Source organism: Hydra vulgaris, chromosome 12 (assembly GCF_038396675.1).
Source record: "Hydra vulgaris chromosome 12, alternate assembly HydraT2T_AEP".
NCBI lineage: Eukaryota > Metazoa > Cnidaria > Hydrozoa > Anthoathecata > Hydridae > Hydra > Hydra vulgaris.
In genome coordinates this window covers 12,887,808-12,910,000 of record NC_088931.1, presented here as the reverse complement: position 1 = coordinate 12,910,000, position 22,193 = coordinate 12,887,808, and the positions used below count along the sequence as shown (strand labels likewise).

At 27.7% G+C, this 22,193-nt stretch overlaps 1 protein-coding gene across 8 annotated transcripts in view; it reads right to left on the bottom strand.

Annotated features, from left to right (window-relative positions):
- LOC100211309 (uncharacterized) overlaps positions 1–22,193 on the bottom strand; it is a 41,334-nt gene that overhangs the window by 8,191 nt on the left and 10,950 nt on the right. For 2 of the 8 annotated variants that reach the window (XM_065812219.1, XM_065812223.1), the window contains exons 1-7: positions 19,439–19,752; positions 18,476–18,829; positions 2,783–2,892; positions 1,478–1,536; positions 979–1,118; positions 496–822; positions 119–327 (exon numbers count right to left, since the gene is read on the bottom strand). In XM_065812219.1, the coding sequence (XP_065668291.1) occupies positions 119–327; positions 496–822; positions 979–1,118; positions 1,478–1,536; positions 2,783–2,892; positions 18,476–18,779 (1,149 nt within the window). In that variant the 5' untranslated portion in view covers positions 18,780–18,829; positions 19,439–19,752. Of the gene's footprint in view, positions 1–118; positions 328–495; positions 823–978; positions 1,119–1,477; positions 1,537–2,782; positions 2,893–18,475; positions 18,830–19,438; positions 19,753–19,829; positions 20,246–22,193 lie in introns of those variants that run through there. The other 6 variants (XM_065812221.1, XM_065812225.1, XM_065812218.1 and 3 more) reach the window with 5 other exon arrangements.

Here is a 22,193-nt window from a genome sequence, read left to right as displayed (position 1 = left end):
TGAACAATAAACAAACATCAAAAATTTCAAAGATTTTAAATTGTCACTCCTAAAAAAAAAAAAAACCAAAACAAACAAAAAATTTCAAACAAAAATTTCCAAAAAACAGTTTCTTTACCTCAACAGCTTTTTTTGTGTGCTCGTATTGTTCTAAATCAAATGGAACAACAAAGTTTTGTGGAATCCATCCTTTTCGTCCATTTTGATTAGTAGCTTTTGCCCAGCCTCCATTGTCAACATAATCAACATAAACAACTTCACCTTGTTTAAAAGCTAAATCCTTATCATCTTGTGGCAAAAAGTTAAACAAACCAACATGGGGAATACCTTTAAATTTCAATCTCAAATGTAAATTTCTATGAGTTTTATTATATATAATTTGACCATATTTATATTTTTTTAATTTAATAATTTAAAAAAAATTATACCACAAAATGAATCAAAAGTACTTTATAAAAAACAAACTCAAAAAAAAAAAATAATAAGTCTATGTACCTATTTTTTTATTGTTATTTTTTTTAACAAGACTGTTTAATGATTTTAGAGTATCTTTAAGATTTATACTCTTATCAGTTTTAGGAACATTTGTATTTGATGTTATAGAATTCTTCATTGAAGTGTTTGACTTTAATGAATCAGCAGAGCAACTCTGAACAAGATTGTGCTTCTTTGGTAAGGTTGAAGTTTCAAATGTTTGACTTCCATAACCAGATTCTAAATGATCATGTAATGAACTTTGGCTGGAGGAGCTTTTATATCCCATGTTATCTCCATCAACAGAAGGCAATTTTGAATTGAAAAGAAATTCTGAAGAACGGTTTACTGCAAATGATTAAAACAATTGATACTATTTTAAAACTTAGATTTAATGAAATAATAAAAATTTGATAATATCACAAGGACAAAGAAATCAACTTTTTAAGATAATAATATTAATTATTTAATAAACATTTACAAATTTTTTTATATAACTAATACCTTGATGCTCTAGAAAAAATCTTTTATCAACATTTAAATCATAGAACCTTCCAAAACAAACAGCCTCTTGCACAATCTTTAAAGGATATTTTGCAAATGATGCAAAGGTTAATTGAATATTAGCAATAACACTTCCTTCTCTATTCAGTTACAAAAAAAAAAAAAATAGTTAAATTTTTTATTTAAATATAAAATTTATGTTTTTTATAAGAATAACTTTTATAAAAGCAATCGTCCATAGATTAGGCAACACTAAATTTATTTAAAAACAAAAGTAGAAGATTTTCATTAAACTCAATGCGCTGTTTTGAATTTTCATTTAACTAAAGGCTCGGCGAGGGAAAACTTTTGATATTTTTTGTTTTATTTTTAGTGAAATTTAACGTTGCGTAATTTATGGACAAACTTGTATTAAATAATTTTTCTAATAAAAATATATGCTATTATATTTACATGAGAAACCTTGTAAAAGACAACAACAAAAATATATATTTAGAACCTGAATGAAACCAGTGTTGCATATTTGAATGCTTCATAATTGGCATAAAGATTTGCAGTCTAAAATAATTAAAGCTAAAAATAAATTATGAAAGACATGTTACATAAAAAAAAAATTCTTTAAAAAATTGTTAAATTGCGTTGTATTTGTATGGTTACTTTTAAGATTAGCTTGGATATTTTCCAGAAACTCTTAATTATTGATAAACCTTTTGCATAAAGTTCTCAATCATGTTGTAGAAATTTTTTTTCTGAACTGATATAAAATTTTAGTAAAAAGTTTAAAATTTTCATTCAACAAAGCTGCTTAATCATTTAGCATACCAGCAGCAACTTGTTACAGGCATGTAATCTGTTATCTCAGCTACTGCTTCCTGAATCTATACCAACATCTAGCATCAGCATAGGTTGTACAGCATCAGCTAAATCAGCTTTAAAATTAACTTTTTAAAGCCGACTTGTGTGCGACCTTCAATACTTTAGTAACTCCAGCTATTCAAAAGGAAATTCAAAAAGAAGTTTAAAAACTATGAAAATTGGTCCAATAACTTGCAGCAGCTTTGCAACAATTGTTTTGCATCCAACGTGATGACACAAAAAAAAACAAGCAAATATAGATATGTTAAAACTCGAAGGGGAGTGTCTTTAACTTAAAATACTTGTTACATTGAAATATAAAAAAAAGCAGCAAAGCAAGCTAGAAATCATCAGAAGTTTAACTTTAATTGTGAGCAGCAACAACAACAACAACAACAACAACAACAACAACAACAACATTAGCAACAACAACAACAAAAACAACAACAACAACAACATTAGCAACAACAACAACAGCAAATAAAGTCAATGGTAAAAAGTGCATTAAGGTTTTAAGTAAAGCTTCAAGAAGTCAAAAAAGTCAGTGCAAAAATTTAAAATACAATGTGAAAAGATTTGAGTTTCATTGCATCAAAAACACCACACTAAAGTAACAACTAAAGTAACCTCCAGAATCTCTTAACAACATCACAAGAATTAAAAATTTCTTTTTTAATTAACTATTGACTTGCACATTTTATTCTTTACAAATGTAAGGAAAGAACAAAATAGTTTTATCATCAATAAAATAAACTTTTTAAAAAACTAAAAAAAAAAATTATTTGATTTGTATATATTTAAATAAAACCATAAGTTTAAAAAAAAATTGTTTTAATTTAAAAAGTTCATTAAAACTTTTATCTACTGTATTTGACTACATTTTACTTTTAAAATACAAACTTTTCAAAAACATTTTCATAAATAGTCTGGAGGAAAAAAAAAGAATTACCGATGTTTCAATAGAACGTTTTAAGTTAAGAAACTCATCAGAATCATGATTACTGTAAACTTCAATCCATGGAGTTAGAACCTTGATACTTATTTCATAACAAATTGAATCTAAAAAATTAATTCAAAAATGACCTTCAAACACTTTATATATAAATAAACTTCATATCTTATATGAAGGTAAAATTAACAGGAAAGTTTGCAGGTAAAATTAACATGAAAGTTTGCAGGTAAATTTTAAAAATTTATCACCTGGTAAATTTTTCTATTCAACACATTTTACCTTGTATTTCCAACATAAAATATTAATACAATGGATGTTAAATAAATTAAAAAAAATATGTACAGACACTCTGTGTTGAAATTTCATATTTATATTAGTTATATATTATTGTTTATCTGTAATAAATGTTTTATTATATGTTATACTATTTATATATATGTATATGTGTATATATATATATATATATATATATATATATATATATATATATATATATATATATATATATATATATATATATATATAGTATATGTGTATTATATATATATATATATATATATATATATATATATATATATATATATATATATGTATATGTGTATATATATATATATATATATATATATATATATATATATATATATATATATTATATATATATATATACATATATATATATACAGCGGTAGCCAAAAATAAAAGACCACTCATTTTTTAGTTGGTTTCTTAATCTTTAAATTAAAATTAAGAAGATTCTAATTGACATATTAAATTTTTTTTTTAATATCTTGTTAATTAAAACTACGGATTAAAGTGGTATAGTTTTTTTAAACTAATTCTAATTAAATAGCGTTGAACTTATTAAAAAACTGATGAGTACTTATAAATCTTCTTTAAATAAATTGGACAAAATTTAACGACCACTTTCAAATCTTTAGTTTGCACTTATTAAAAATAATAATCCATTATTTTTTTTAACTGTCTTAATTGCTTATTACGTTGGCTATAAAATAAAATGTCGAAACCTGAGTTTCGATATCAAATAAACATTTATTTTTTGAATTGCAATAAGGATATAAAAATATTGCAAAAATGTGTGCAAAGATCGAAGAAAAAGACAGATACGCGGCTCTTGTATTAAAAGAAGAAGGCTATAGCATCAGACAAATAGCAGAAAAGCTAGGAAGGTCTCACTCTTGCATTATTAACATAATTCAACGATACAAAGAGACCCGGTCAATTAATGATCGTCATAGGACTGGACGCAATAAAATTTCAAATGACAGTGATGTTCGCTCATTAGTGAGATTAATGAAAGAAAACAGACAAGCATCATCTACAGACTTGTCTACAAAATGGACACTATCAAATGGTCTGAAAGCAAGCCCTAGAACTGTGCGAAGGGTCCTCCACAATTTAAATTATTTATGGCGTGCTGCTGCAAAAAAACTACGCTTAAATAAAAAACAAAAATTTGCCAAGAAAGAGTGGTGCAAACTACATAAAAATTGGTCAACAGATCAGTGGAGCCGTGTGGTCTTAAGTGATGAAATGAACATTGAGGTAGACAACAGAAAAGGTCGCGTAATGTTGCGCAGACTTCCAAGCGAACGGTTCGATGAATCATGCATTTTGAAACAAACAAAACAAGGCAGTGTTTCAATAGGCATTTGGGCCTGTATGAGTGCCTGTGGAGTTGTCGTTTTTCATTTATTCGATGGTAGACTCAACAAAGAAAGGTACATCGAAATTTTGGAAAACTCACTTATTCCTAGCATTGACTTATGGCAGTACACACACACACACACACACACACACACACACACACATATATATATATATATATGTCTACTCTATATATGTCTAATATATATATATATATATATATATATATATATATATATATATATATACATATATATATATATATATATATATATATATATATATATATATATATATATATATATATATATATATATATATATATATATATATATATATATATATATATATATATATATATATATATATATTAGTAGAAAATCACTTAACAAAAATTTTTTCCCATTTAACACTGTGTTTCATCAACAAAGATTCATCCGAAAATAAATGGAAAAAATTTTTGTTAAGTGATTTTCTACTAATATATAATTGCTCTGTTCTTTTAAGAACATTGAGCACTCTATTGTGTAGAATACTTTTCAAAGTTGTTTAAATATATATATATATATATATATATATATATATATATATATATATATATATATATATATATATATATATATATATTATATATATATATATATATATATCTATTATATATAATATAATATTATTATATTATATATATAATATATAATAGACATATATATGTCTATTATATATTATATATATAATAGACATATATATGTCTATTATATGTCTACTATAGCGTATTTGGATAACAAAGCATATATAAATATATATTATACATACATATATATATATATATATATATATATATATATATATATATATATATATATATATATATATATATATATATATTAGTAATGTACTGATAGCACATTTGTGGCCGATGCCCATACCGATGCCAATACCGATGCCAATGGATGGGAAAAAGTTGATACTGATACCAATACCGAATTTCAATTTTTCAAATTTTAAAAATATAAAACCATAGAATTTTAAGTCGTGTAAGTTTTTTCATGGAATCAGTACTGGTAAACAACTTGGACCCAAATCAGATCCAAACTATTATTTTAAAAGATTTTAGAAAAACTCAGTTAAAAAAATATATACATTTTTTTAGTTTTTTTTCTATGAAAAGAAAAATTTCAAAAATTAAATACAATTTTAGAGGAACGCTTTTTATTTCAATTTTAAAAAGAAAATGGTACTAAGATAAGATGTTTATTTAGAATTCTTTATTATTTTTTAATGCATAAAGCTTAATTTATTTAAAGCTTAATTTATCATAATGCAGGAGAAAAATATTAAAAAGCCATTGGTTGGAAAACTGTTAAATTGATAAAAAAGGCTGAACCAATTCAGATTGTGCAAAAAGTGGCCATTTAGGCTGATGCCTATTAATCGGTACATCACTAATACATATATATATATATATATATATATATATATATATATATATATATATATATATATATATATATATATTTTGATCATGTCAGGATCATTATGATCACCCTGTATTATGTAACCCAGTACCACCTGCCCCATGCCCTACTGCCTTGTAGAGTGTGCTTTTTCTGGCAAAGGCTAGGAGAAACAAACTCTGAGTTAAAAATCTCCTGCCTTGGGCTTCTTGGTTTAATAACGGCTAAAGATGGTGTCTCGATAAAAATACTCATCTTGGGCAGATATTACCTGTCTTGTAGGAGGCCTCCTAGGCAAAAACTTTAGAGGTAAGCACATTAATTCTGTTGACCAGCCTCGCACCCCTTTTTCATTTATTAGGCTGGCGTAGATGTAAACCTGTGTTAAATAATTCCTGCCTAGGATGATGAATGCTGGATCTTCTTGACATTTCTCATAGGTTTTTGCTTGTGTCTCCTTGATAGTGGCTATAAAACTCTACCTGTTATCTCCTAACAAGGTACAGCTCTAAAGTCAGTTTAATGGTTCTGAGGTCAACTGGTAGTAAGGTTTTCTGAACTCTGTAGTAGCTCTCAGAGAGGCTGATTCCATCAACAGCTGCAAAATATCTGAGTATTAACAGTGCCATGTTGAGCATAGATGGTGTCCCTGTTAATGCTTTTGGTGTGCATTGTCGAGGTCACATAAGAAGTCCTATGTTACGACTTATGGTTAATTAACAGGACTGTGAAAAATGCATAGCTGATTGCTTGGGAGGCCGTACTCTATCTATGAATGAGTCAAATTCTCTTTAAACTTAAATATGCCAAAAGTCAATCAAAATATTAAACATAAAAAACCGTCCCCATCATCTAACTGTTTTAATATATCTTTTACTAATACTTGAGGTCTGCAAAGCAACCTTCCATCAGTTGAATCTTACTTCTCACAAAATTCACCAGACTTGCTTGCTTTTAGTGAGACTAATTTAAATTCTGCTATTCCTTCTTCTGATCTCAATGTTGATGGGTACAATCCTTTGATTTGCAAAGACTCCAATAGTCACATGCTTGGCTTAGGGGTATATACACACATCAATTCACCTATTTGTCCTAAAATCAGATTCAAATCCTTCGCCCATTCCTTTATGTGCTTCCGCTTAGCACCTCTTTACTCTATCACCTTTCTGATTGTTCTTTATTGTTCTCCTTCTTCCCAAAACTGCACTCTTCTAGATATAATTTCTGATTAAACTGACCATGCTCTCTCTCTCTCTTTACCCATCTGCCAATATTGTTGTTATTGGTGACTTTAATGCTCATCACACTGAATGGCTTGGCTCTAACGCCACTGACCCTGCTGGTACTTATAACTTTTAAGCATTTCTCAATCTCTTACTCAGATAGTTAACTTTGTGACTCATTTTCCTAACAAACCTAATCATTTACCTTCACTCCTTGATTTATGTCTGGTCTCTGGTCCTAGCTTGTGTTCAGTTTCTTCTTTTTCTCCTTTAGGTGGTTCTGACCATGCAATGATCTCTTTAAATCTTTCATCTTCATTTTTGGACTCACCCTATCATCCCAGTACTTACTACTACCCTAAAACTGACTGGGACTCTTTTTATAATTTTTTTTGTGACGGTCCTTGGGCTGATATTTTTTACCTTTCAGCTGAAAAATGTATCTCCTACGTAACCTCCTAGATTCAGGCAGGAATGGCTGCTTTTATTCCTTCTTGTCGGTTCTAAGTCAAGTCTCAGTCTACTCCTTTGTTTTCACCTTCTTGTGCAGCTGCTATATCTAATCATAATCATTTTTTTCATCATTTTCAAAAGAACAACTCTCTTGAGAACAAACAGCTATTTATTATTGCAAGAAATTGATGTAAAAAGGTGCTGTCAGATCCTAAGCTCCATTATTCTCAGTTCACTAAATCTTGTATCTTATTTTAGAAGCTAGGCTCTAGAAACTTTTGGAAAATCTTCAACAGCGTTGTTAACAAAGGAAGATCTAACATTCCATCTCTCATTCATAGGACTGAAATATTTGCAAAGAACTTCTCTTCTAATTCGAATCTTGAATCTTATGGCCATTCTCTTCCTTCCATTCCAATTAAACAGGTTAACCCAATATTAGACATTCAAATCACTCCAGCTTCCATTGCTAAAGCCAAATCTTGATTAAACTATTCTACAGCTTGTGGTCCAGACAACATTCCTGTCACAGTCTTAAAGAAATGTTCTCCAGAACTCTCTTCAATTTTCTCTAAACTATTTAATAAGTGCTTGACTGAGTCTTGTTTTCGTGCCTGCTGGAAAATGGCATCTGTCGTTCTAATTTTCAAAAACTCTGGTGAACATTCTGACCCCTCCAATTATTGTTCAATCAGTCTTCTTTCTGTTATTAGCAAGGTCTTTGAGTTTTTGATAAACAAATTTCTCACATCCCTTCTTGAGTCAAATAACTTGCTGTCAGACAATCAATACAGTTTTCAACCCTCTCGCCCTATGGTTGACTTGCTAACTGCTGTGACTGAAAGATTTTATTGTGCATTAGATGGAGACGAAGGGCTATTGCTTTTGAGATATCTAAGGCTTTGACAAAGTTTGACATACGCTTATTTCATATGGTGTATCTGTGAAAATTTTTGAGATTATCAATCGTTTCTTTCTAACCGCTTCATTAGAGTCATCCTCGAAGGCCAACACTCTTCTTTATTTCCAGTAACTTCTAGGGTACCTCAAGGTTCTATACTTGGTCCTATTTTGTTTCTTATCTACAATTATGATCTACCCGACAGTCTTACATCTAAAGTAGCTTTTTTTGCTGATTACTCAACTTTATACTCTTGTCTTGACAAAAAGTCTTCTCTTTTCGATCGCTTAGAATGGGCAGCCGATCTTGAATCTGATCTCACTTCTGTAACAGATTGGGACTCACAGTGGCTTGTAAATTTTAACTCAAACAAAACTCAGTTATTTACTGCAAATAACTATCGCAGTACTGTTAACATTCCTATATTAATGAATGGCAACCCTCTCACTGAGTCCTTTTCTTTACGTCTTCTTGGTTTATCATTTACTACTGACCTTTCGTGGAAACCATATCAATTGCTAAATTAGCATCTGCTAAGGTTGCTTCTCTTTATTGTGCTTGCTATTTTCTCTTTCCTGATTTTATTCTCTACCTTTACAAATCTCTTATTCGCCCCTGTATGGAATACTGTTGTCATATTTGGGCTGGTTCTCTTTTTCTTCTTGACAAGGTCCAAGAATGCATTGAAAATGTTCTACAAATACAATCATGGTCACTGCTCAAAGGAGCTTTCATCTCTAGTTCCATCAACTAAAACTCATTCTCACTTGACTTGACATTCATCAAAGTCTCATTCTTATACTGTATCTGTTCCTCCAAAAACTTATATTCGTCTAGCTTTTTTCCCCATACTTCAACCCTTTGGAACACTCTCTCATTTTCATGTTTTCTTGACTCATACAACTTTTAACTCTGTAAGTCTTCTGTCAAATGTTTCCTTGCTCTATAACTCTATTCTTTTTTTTTAGTAACTCCCAATTTAATAGTGGTTGCTTGCAGCCTTGTTGAGAGTGAATCAGAATATATATATATATATATATATATATATATATATATATATATATATATATATATATATATATATATATATATATATATATATATATATACATATATATAGGGTGTTACATTAAGACGGACAAATGTTTTATGCAAATTATATTTGAACGATGAATAATTTTTTTCTTCTTCTTCCAGAAACTTTCTTCTTTCAAAAACTACAGCTTTTGGCAATTAAAATAATGGAAAGATTAACAAACGAACAACGCATTAAAGTTGTTGAAGAGTATTACAAAAATGATTGTTTAACCACAAATGCATTTAGAGCACTTTGCGATTTTTTTGGTCAACATAATCAACCAACCATTAGTGCAATTGGAAAAATTGTGGCAAAATTTAAAGAAACTGGATCAATGACAGATGTGAAAACACCAACTCGTACTCGCTTACGCCGTTCAGATGAGAACATTGCTGCAGTACGCGAGAATGTGGCCAAGAATCCAGGCACCTCAATTCTTCATCGTGCACAAGAATTGAACCTCTCAACAACAACATTACATCAAATTTTGACAAAAGATTTTTGTATGCACGCTTACAAAATTCAATTAACTCAAGAACTGAAGCCTGATGACCATTTGAAGCGCCATACATTTGTCAATTGGGTATGAAAGCGAAGGCAAGTTGATCCTGCTTTTTCGCAAAAAATCATCTTTAGCGATGAAGCCCATTTTCATCTTTCCAGATTTATTAATAAACAAAATTGTTGCATTTGGGCTGATGAAAATCCAAAGAAAATTGTTGAAAAGCCATTTTATGCACAAAAGGTCATGGTATGGTGTGCAATGTCTGCTAACGGAATCATTGGGCCATATTTCTTCAAAAATGATGCAGGGAATTCTGTAACTGTGACAGGCGAGCAATACCGTGCCATGATTACCAACTTTTTATGGCCTTCATTGAATGATGCGGATTGTGAAGATCTGTGGTTCCAACAGGACAGAGCCACCTGTCACACAGCCAATGCAACAATGGCTTTACTGAATGAGAAGTTCTCTGGTCGCACAATCTCTCAAAACAGTGAAGTGAATTGGCCACCAAGATCGTGCGACTTGACACCTTTAGATTTCTTCCTTTGGGGATATCTCAAAAGTAAAGTCAGTGCCAACAAGCCAATATCATATTTCACAAATAATTGCCACGAAATCAATAAATTTTCATCAATAACACTGTTTTACTTACTATTACATTTTGTCCGTCTTAATGGAACACCCTGTATATATACCCATTTTTTATTTTGACACCGCTTTTAAAAAGTTTCTGGATTTCTATATTTTTTTGCTATATGTATAAACATGTATATTTTTTTTAAACTATGCTATATGTATAAGCATGTATGTTTTTTTAAACTATGCTATATGTATAAACATGTATATTTTTTTTAAACTATGCTATATGTATAAGCATGTATATTTTTTTTAAACTATGCTATATGTATAAGCATGTATATTTGTTTGCAATATGTATAAGCATGTATATTTGTTTGCAATATGTATTAGCATGTATATTTGTTTGCAATATGTATTAACATGTATACTTGTTTGCAATATATATAAGCATGTATATTTGTTTGCAATATGTATTAGCATGTATACTTGTTTGCAATATATATAAGCATGTATATTTGTTTGCAATATGTATAAGCATGTATATTTGTTTGCAATATGTATAAGCATGTATATTTGTTTGCAATATGTATAAGCATGTATATTTGTTTGCAATATGTATTAGCATGTATACTTGTTTGCAATATATATAAGCATGTATATTTGTTTGCAATATGTATAAGCATGTATATTTGTTTGCAATATGTATAAGCATGTATATTTGTTTGCAATATGTATAAGCATGTATATTTGTTTGCAATATGTATTAGCATGTATATTTGTTTGCAATATGTATAAGCATGTATATTTGTTTGCAATATGTATAAGCATGTATATTTGTTTGCAATATGTATAAGCATGTATATTTGTTTGCAATATGAATAAGCATGTATATTTGTTTGCAATATGTATAAGCATGTATATTTGTTTGCAATATGTATAAGCATGTATATTTGTTTGCAATATAAGCAAAGAGTTTTAAAAAGCTAGCACAAAAATAAACTCTTTTAATTAAATTCTTTTTCAAATCTTTGTTTTTTTTAAACCTTCAATAAATAAATCTGGTCAATTTATTTTGTCTAAAGTGAAAGTTAAACTTGTTCATTGTACTAATATTTTTTTTAAATAGTGAGATTTTCAGTTTTAATAAATGCTACCAAAATGGGTAATTTTTGTATAAAATTTTAATAAATCAATACAAATACTCATAAATGAATTTGATATGCTCAAATAAACTATTTATAGATCTTTCATTTGATAAATAATAATCAATAATTTAAAATACAGTTTTAATACAATTTCTACCAGCAAATGACTTATTTTTGATAGCGTCATTTTGTTTTAAAATTTTCTAGCGAGAAAATTGTTAAGACAAAAATCGTTTTATAGCTAATTATTTTTCTTAACTTTAAATGGACCACAAGACTGCAAAAGATATTTGCATTTTATTTAACTCATATAAATGGCAATCCAAACCTGTGTTAGATAGTGACATTTACAAAAATTTTTCTGAAAATAAATTCAGATTATCAAAAACCTGTTTGAAACTAAAAAAAGCTGAACAATAACCTAAAAATGTATCTGATTTAAAGATATTCAGTAACAATATAAGATACTTGCATAAAAAGATAAAAATCTTCAAAAGAAACCCTACCCAGCCATGGGCTGTTATTGTTAATTTTTTGCAGCACCCATTTAAATATGAAAGAAAAAGAAATGATTCCAATATAAATATTCAATTAAACATCACTAGCGATTTAAATACAAAGTTCTCCAAAGTAGCTTGTCAATCAAGGGAGATTTTATTAGACTTACCAGAAAATTAAGGTCAATCATATAAATTTAAATTTCCACCTTGTTCAAGCAAAATGTCCCATACCTCTGGTAATCTTACCTCTCCTAATTAACTATTGCTTCAGACACAATACAGAGCATAAAATGTGATTCATACAAATTAAAAAAAGAAGCAATACATAATTTACAAGAAAAAAACAGAAAAATTGCAGCAAGTTTGTTTTTTGATAAGTTTAATGACCCAAAACAAGCTTTAAAAAATAGTTAAAAGATAGTATTTTTCCTTTAAATTTGTGGAAATTCAAATAATCAAAAAAAAAAAAATACAATTTAGCAGAACAAGTTTCATTTTCCATATTGCATAAATAAATTGATTATTCTTAAAATTAATTAAAACAAAGTAGCAACAATAATAGCAAAAAAAAAATAGAAAGGAAAAACAAAATTGCTATCTTTACATATTACTAAGAATTACAGGAACAGATAAAAAACAAAGAGCAATAAAAAAAAAAAAACTTGTAGAACAAAAATATTATTTAAATAGCTTTATTTTTAAAATAAAAGATGATAGGCTATAGAAACCAAAAAATTAAAAACATATGACCTACCCATAAGAACATGTGTTTATGCTACTATTATTAGTAATGTTCCTGTGTCTCATTTTTACATTAAACACCACAACAGTGGTGTTTGATGCAACCACCATTTTAGAAAAACATGTGAACGAGTTTCATATCAGTACCTATCAGAGATCTTATTCCTTATCAACAGCTAAACTTATTGGAGATATAGAATTTGACTGCACTACTCATATAGTCAGTTTATCAAAAGAATTTCCCATTATATTTACAGAGTTTAATACCAGCAGTAGATATTTTAGACATATTCACTCAAAAAACCAAAAGTTGTCAGACAGACAGAGCACCTGTTAATAGTTGTGTGAGAAACATGATTCAGAAGGAGATGGATATTCAATTAATGCAAATCTACTGCAATGATCATCCACTAAAAAACTATTGCCTTAGAGGCATTATTAGCTCTTAGAATAATAGATAACAAGATGAAGATAAAGCCAGCTAAAGGAACTGATGGGGTTTTTCTAAAAGCCATTACCTTAACTTAGAAAAATTTTATAGGTTAAGGTAATAGCTATCTATTAAATGTACAGGATGTCCCAAAATAAACAAAACCCACAAAATTTCCAATAAATATGCTGATTTTAACCATGTTATTTTTTATTTTTCAGATTTGAAATCAGTAATTATTATGATTAATAATTATGATTAATCATTAGTTTGAAACCCAATTGCTCGGAAATTTGTTTTGCATCACGACCTATATAGAGACAAAATTGTACAAGGTTGTTCAAACAGGTTTGTTTAACAAAATGTGTTTAAACAAACTTTTAAAAAAAGGCCCAAAACTTTGAATATTCATTTGTTATTATGTGAGCTCTCAGAAAATGTCAAAATTTTTATTGTATTTAGTTTTAATAATATTTCATAACCAAATTAATGAGTTTCGTTTATTTTGGGACACACTGTATAACTTAAATAATATTCATTATTTAAATTTTTTTTTTAATTTTCATTTTCTTGTGAGCAATTGTTACTTTATTATTTCACAAACTGTCTCAAAAATTTGAAATTGTAATTGCTTTTAGCCTTTAAAAAATAGGTCTAGTTTTAAAGGAGATCCTGCAACATTTAATATCTTAAAAAAATAAATGTTACTCCAGGGCTATTCCTTTGCTATGTTGATAGTAGATTTAATGTCTTGTTCCATATGACAGGGATTGTTGCCACATATGAAAGACTTATAAAAACCTTTCTCGAAAAGTAAGTTTTCCTTATTAAGTTTAATAGAATTCCACTACAACTTGTATTACGATTTTTATTTTGTTATTCCAGCAACACCAAAAATGAAACTTGCAAACTTCATGACAAAAGTAATGATATAAAGCTAGTACAATAGCAAGGATTGGGCCTGATAGGAAAAAAAATTAACTGGGCCATGGATGAGTCAGGTTTATAAAAATGCAACAGGAAAGAGTAATCTTGAGTTATTAAGTTTATAAGGTTTATTAATAAAGCAATAAAGGAATATAAAACATTTAATTTTTTTTATTTCTTAGGATAGCATTTTCCAAAAATCTATAAAGAAATTAGCTTACTTCAAAAGTAATTCAGAATCAATTCTTTATACAAATTTGGATGTTTTTAGTCAAGTATTGAATGTTAAAGAAGATAAGATACACCTATGCTTCTGTCTCAGAAAAAATACATGATAAGCTCCACAGAGACAGTTCTCAAAAGACAGATGGCCAGGTATTTAACTGGCAATCTCTCAAATCCATCCAAAGAAATGATAAAAACCACACTATCTGCACTATCTGAAAGAATCTAGGGCATGCTTGATTTTTTTTTTTGCGCCACATTTTTAAAGCTACTTTTGGTTTTCTGGATTCAAAAATAAAAGCCACAATAAACAAAACATTGATATGGCTTGATGAGAAAACATTGCCAGAACAAGAAGACCTTATTCCATTTACAATTTGCAGAGGAGCTTTAACATGTCAAGCCTAAAGTAAAAATTTTAATAATCTTTTGTATGAAGAAATAGGAAAAAGATGTGCCAAAGCTATTTTTAAAAAAGAACTTCTGGAAAGAAAGCAACTAGAGAAGGATGTTAAAAGAGCAACAGCTGGTAATTACAAAACCACAGATTCTCTTTTTGTTAATATTAATGAAAAACAAAAATAAATCTTGAGAGTAAAGTTTTTTGAAGAATGGAAACTTAATAGGGCAGCTCTTAAGCCATAAAGAGGAGCTAGATGATGGCAATATACATTTATTTTTTGGTAGAATTGTTAACCAAAAGATAGCAACAAAAAAAATCATTTACCTAGACAATAGGATATTGGAAAGTCAACAAAGATGAAGCTGGAAATATTGACATATGCCAATAAAAAGTTATAGCAAATCTAATACTTAAAGACCTGGAGTTCATGTAAAAATTGCATAATTATATTAGGCTTTAATGTCTTATTTTATGTTATATACACAGGGTTCGAATTAGGCACATCATGATCACAAATCTCGATTGCTTTTCACACCTTTGCTACTAGTTTTTTCTTAAAAAAATATTTATGCTATTTGTTTACTTGTTTTTATAATTGTTTTTTTTGTAATAGTTTTTTTTTTGTTAAATTTTTTTCTTTTCTAATTTAGCATTTATTTATTTTTTGCAATTTTTAAAAGTAATGTTTTTGTCTAAATTTGTTATTAAGGGTTATTAAGTACAACACACTAAATTTATCTTTTAAATATCTTTGATCTCTTGCGTGAAAATTTTATTCAACATAAAGCGCTTTTTAAATTAAATTACTTTAAATCTCTGCGTGGAAGCCAATATTATTTTTAAGTTATATTTAGTTTGATTTACTGAATATGGATATCATAGTACATCATAGTAAAACAACCAGTTAAGTTATTACAACAACTTACAGTTACTCAACTATTAAATTTACTTAATATACTCAAAGACTCTCAAAAATTAGCCATATAAATGTTTCTATTTATATCTTACATGTTGTTAACACATAATAAAAGCTTTTAACTAAAAATTATTTTAACAAGAAATCTGGAATAGAATATAAAAAATACGATACTATTTTTTAAAATTTTATTTAAAGCGATAAGATCAAAAATTTTCTATAAATAAGCAAGTTGTTTTTAGGAATTTTATTTAAAAAGAAATCTATTTGAACAAAAGAATTTTAGTCTTCTAAAACTTTTTTTCCCGATGAATTTTTTTGCGTTAATTTGAGCCCTGATATATTTTTATTTATTTTAATTTTTTTGAACTTTCCATATTAACCAAGACAAGACACAGGATTATTTCACATTCCAGATAATGTACTTGGCATTGTGAAAACATAAGTCCAAATATAAGTTTATTTATATGTCAAATGAGAATGATTTGCTAAAAAAATTTTGTAATTGGAACTTAGGAACAGTAAAAAAAGAGTTAGAACCCCCGCCTTAAATGTTAATATAGCGAGTTAATAAGTTTTTTAAATTTATTTTCTTTATATTAAATTTAAATTCATTGTCAAATTTTAAATTTATTCTAATCATTGTTCAGTGCTTAAAAGTTTAACCATGTGAAATTAACAAACCACTCATTTAGTGGTGGGTGGAAACTTAACTTGGTCATAACTTTAAAAAAATAAAAAAAAGATTATTGGGTCTGTTGATAGATTTAAATTTAGTATTAGATAGTAAACTAATCTATTTTAATAACTCAATCCTCTCACATTTTTAGGTGGGGTACATGAACTATTTTTGTTCCCAGGTTTTAATCACTGCAATTTTTTTTATATCAAATTTTTATATTTGATGCTATCATGTCTTTTAGGTTGTGTAAAAACATTGTCTTTTAAATTCGGCTTTTGAAAAATAAAAATTATATTGCTGCTTTTCTGATAGACAAAGGTTTTTGGGGTAACGTCATATATGTATATAAATCAATTAATTGAAAGAAAGGCTTTTCTAAATTTGAAAGTAAAAAAAATAATCTTGCAACACAAAATTGAATATCCTCTCGTTTTTGTAATAAATTGTCACAAAATGGCTAATTCCTCTGCTCCCCCTTCATATCGCGTAACATAGTTTTTATACAACCCCTAAATTCCCCTAAAACATTATGATAACTCTTAGGAAACAATGTTGTAAAAAAAGGCCCTATTTTTTATGAAATAAATTAAATCATACTTGTTGTGATTTTAAACAATGTGTAATAAATTATTTTACTCAGTAATGTAAATGATTTAAAATATAGCGAAGTACAATACTTTAAAAAAAAAAAGTTAAGTAAAAGTACACATTTAAAAAAATAAAAGTTAAAAACATAGAGTTTACAAAAAAAACAACTCAATTACAGTAATGTGAATAAATGTTATTCGTTACTCTCCAATTCTGTACTCAAGAAATCATATCACTTACTGTAATCCATTAAATTTACACAGTGGAAAAAGAAGAAATAATTTTAATAATTAACTCATTTATTGTAATTATAAATATAGTGATTTTTTATTTATGCAAAATGGTCCATAAAGTATCTGGAAATGCTTTTAAATTAAAAACTGAAAATTTTTTCTTTTTTTGCTTTTCTAATAAATTAGGATTTTGGGTTAATGCTAAAATTTGAAGTTACTGCTTTCTATTTGAAACTTCCAGCTTTTATTTATGCCTTTAACAAGTAAATCAAATACTAAGTTTTCATTAAAACAAAATTCAAGCAACATTGGTTTCACCTAAAATAGTTTATTACAGAATAAACAACTACCACATATATAACTTAATGTTTTACCTCTGATAACATTTTGCATGATGTAGACATGTTAATGTTGTATAGAGATGTTATTAACTCCATGTAGTAAAGTTAAAAATTAAGCATATTAAAAGCAATATTTATAAGGAAATAGAAACTGCTCATAATTTTTCAGATGTGTGCTGGTCAATATAATTGTGTTTAACTATTAATTGTTGCCATCTTTGCAACAATTCATAGTTAAACACCAAAGAAATTATTTTAAAAAATAACTTGACTGCAAAATAAAGCCTTATCAAATTCTGGGTTTAAATAAAATCTATCAAATCAAAGCATTACACCCCAATATAACTCCCTTGACAAAAATAAATGTCTTTACAATTATTTTTTGTCAAGGGAATTGCATGGATATACTAATAATGGTAAATCTTTATATATTTCGAAATAGAAATTAGAGCTCAGTAAAAAAATCAGTAAAATGGTACTTTTTTTATATACTGGCTGCACAAGCCACTAATCAATGTATGTACTCGAATTCCCACTGATTTCTATTTCAGTATGACATTACCATAGATGTTTCATATACAGCTAATTCTGCATCATATGCATATATGATGCAAGTTGATATGGAATTAATTTGGACAGTTTTTCATTAAATTTTTAAAAGAATTAATCAATATGAAAAATTTTAAAAAACTAAATACCTTTATTAATGAATGCACCATTTCCAAAATTAAAATCTTTAACTGCAGTTGGAGAATGTTGGTCTTTGAAATTTGAGGTAACAACATTACGTTCATTTAACTTTCTTTTGAGAATACAATAACAAAGTAAAATAATAATCAAAGCTAAAATAAAGCTCCCAACACCAGCACAAGAGTATATTATTGTGTCTTTATGATTGCTTGAGATGCCAGTACTCATTTTATAATTTAGGTTTGTTGATTGAGATGTTGCAAATTTAGGGTTTGTTACTTTAGTGGTCAAATCTTGATTTTCAATAGACATTTCAAAGTAGCAAACATTAATGAATCACATGTTTAGCTTTCTCAGTGAATCTGTATTAAAAAAAAAATATTTAAAAATCTAAACTTAGAAAACTTGAATCAAAGTTTATTTTTTTTAACTATAAGTTTGTTAACTATCTATTTGTAATTGTAAATATAACCAAGGCATGGATTTTTGGTGTCCAGACCTTACTCTAAATTCTAAAACCTTTTTTGAAATTAAAAAAAATTCGGAATTTTTTTTTTTTTGAGGTTATAAACAGTTGTTAACAAAGCAAAATTTAGGAAAGCTGAGAACAAATATAGTAAGGTCTAGATCATTGTGACAAGGCTAAAATCACATCTGCAACATTAAATTTTAGACCACACAAAACGCAACTAAATTCAATAATAATAATAATATTTAATTAAAATTTATATTTATACTTGTATGAATGTTAATTAAATAACATAACAATTAGAAACAAAACTTTAAGCTTGTTTAAAATATATAAATTTTAGAGTAACAATTTTTAGATTTTTTTTATGTTCAAAAATGATGAACGTAATTGTATAAATAATATTTTTGGCCTTGATGATAGGCTTAGGACTAACAACACTGATTATAACACATCTTAAAGATAACCAGAAATAAAATGCTACTACAAAAATGCAACTTACATTCATACTATTACTTAATAAACCCAAAATGATTGAAATAAAATGAATTAATTCTAATTTATGACGTTTTTGTAGCTTTAAAATGAATAATACTGCTCGGAATTGTTGTGACTTCTTGATAATTATTGTTTGGCATTTGCTTTAGATTGTTTTACTCTTGATGCGATAAATCTTTTAAAGGAAAAACTAACAAACATTAAATGTGTAGCAACAAATACAAAAAAATGTTAATTTATTACTAACAAGCTGAAATATACAGATTTAAAATATGTTAATCAAACATATTAACAAGGTTTTGACATAATGTTGTATACAACCAGCAGGTATGCATAATTTTTACATAATATATAAACAAGAAAATCGTATAAATTAAACGGTTAAAACTTTTTACTTTAATTAAATAATATTGAAGCTAATAAGGCAACGGGTTTTATATCGGTTAAATATACTAAAGGCAATTTAATTTTTAAAACTGCATATTTGAATTGATTTGAAAAAATTTAAATTACTCATATTAACGTTTTCGCACCTCTTCCCGTTTACATCATAATAGCTAAATTGTGGGTTTTAAAATAGAACTGACAAGCTGCAGATTAAGCTTTCATAACGCATGATGATTTAGGTTTAAAGTTATAATACTATTTTTTATAACCATATGTTATACTTATTGTTTGGTCATTTTTCATAAATACTACCACGGTTACAAGAATATCAGTGTAGAAACTCAAAAAAAGAAAAAAAAATTGTTTAATTTCGATTACATTTTTTAACATACTATGTCTATAAAAAGAAAATGCGTATTGATGTGACGTCATTTACAGCTAACTTTTTTACGCTATGATAATTATAGCGTAATAAATAAAATTATTTTATTCGTAAGTAATAAAAAAATTTAAGATTTTTTCGGTCAATAAGGTCCTCTATGAAGTCCTTACGATCATATCGGAGAGCACTGCCGAAGAGCTTTTATTAAGTTCACGCCTCCTTACTTACTCAAGTCGCTTATCTGACCGGAGCCGGAAACTCTGGACCGAGCATTGAAACTCTGGACCTCATGGTTTTGAACCAGAACTTTGACCAATGACACGGCTGCCCATAATAATAACAAAAATAACAAATAATAACGAAAAATATAATCATTAGAGTTTGCGGAAGATTAAAACTATGAGAACCGCTCGTAAACAATATCATAGAGTTATTAATGGAGCAGCATAATTTCTGATTAATTATTTTTTGGTACAAGTATGCGCGGTACAAGTATGCGCGGACATATTTTTTTTAATATGAGAATGTTCAAAAATCTTATTTATAAACATTATAAACGTATCTTTTTTATACGACTTAACGAGTACATATTGTATTATGAATTTTTAAGATTGTTTACGTTTTTGTTATTGTCGGTCTAAGTATTTTACTTCTCAGTACTTTGTAGAGCATCGAATTAGTGTCACCATAGTCATAAGAAATATAAAGTCTGGAAGCAAACAATAACCGATTGTTTAAACTAATTGTATGCGATTTTTGCTATCCCCAGATCTCCAACTTTGCACAAGTTCTTAAAAATCCTATTGCTTATCTAATAAACTATCTATTTTTCTTGAAAAAACTTAAGATATATTTCCAAATGCCTAGTGAAAACTGTTCAATTTATGGATGTTCTGCCTCAAGAAGATATACTGGAGTTGGTTTCTTTAAAGTTCCTAAAGAAACGGACGATTTCACAAAAAAATGGACTTCGGAATAAATTAACATTATAACAAAACTTTTGTCAAAAGATCGAGTTGTTGGTAATATTCTTCGAAAAAAAAAAACGATTTTGAACATAAAAAATTGTGGGTATGTGAGCTTCACTTTTCCCCTGAGCAATTTTGGTGTTATGAAACAAAAAATAATTAAAAGATGGGGTACTACCATCGTAAAATTTACCAAAAAAGAGCTTAGAATCGTCAACTTCAAATGATGTTATTCGATCCTCATCGTCGATATCTAAGCGAGAAATTTCTCAATTACTTATTAAGAATTTTTCTTCTACACAGCCCTATTATTATAGAAACTTTGCTGACTTCAAAAAACGTCTTCTGCATTTGTCTTCATTAAATAAGTTATGGAAGATTGAATTTTTTGATAATTTATGTTATACTTCATTCAAGTTATTTGAAGAAATGATTCCAAAATTTGAAGTTTTTGTAGAAGATTTTTTATATTTTACTATTCGTGTGTAAGGATGGATGTTACCTGAAACACACAATTTATATTTGAAATATAAAAGGTCATTTCTAAATGTGGTTTTTTCACAGTTTATTTTTGAAATAGAATCTTTAGAATTTGCAGTTGAATAAAAGTTCCTGATCCTATTGAAAATTTAAATTTTTAGAAAAATTTAAAACTTCAATAAAACTTTTGATTATTTTGTTTATAAAAGTTCTTTATTAAAATCTAAACCGCATCAAATTGAATTTTATCGCAGCAACTCTTGTGAATTATTAGCCTTTGGCAAGAATCTGCCTTGCAGATTTTGTCATGAACTTAATGTTAAAGTAAATTCTAATATACACTCTAAAAGATCTGCTCTTAAAACTCCTGCTAAATTAAATGCAACAATTTCTGCAACTTCTCCTAGTAGACTTAATCTGACTTTGCAGCAATGCAGACTTCAATGCAAACAATAAAAAGAGGAAATTGAACTAATGAGTTCTGCTTTAAATATTTGTAGTAAGAAAATTTGTTCAGAACTTAGTAAAGACTTAATCTCAAT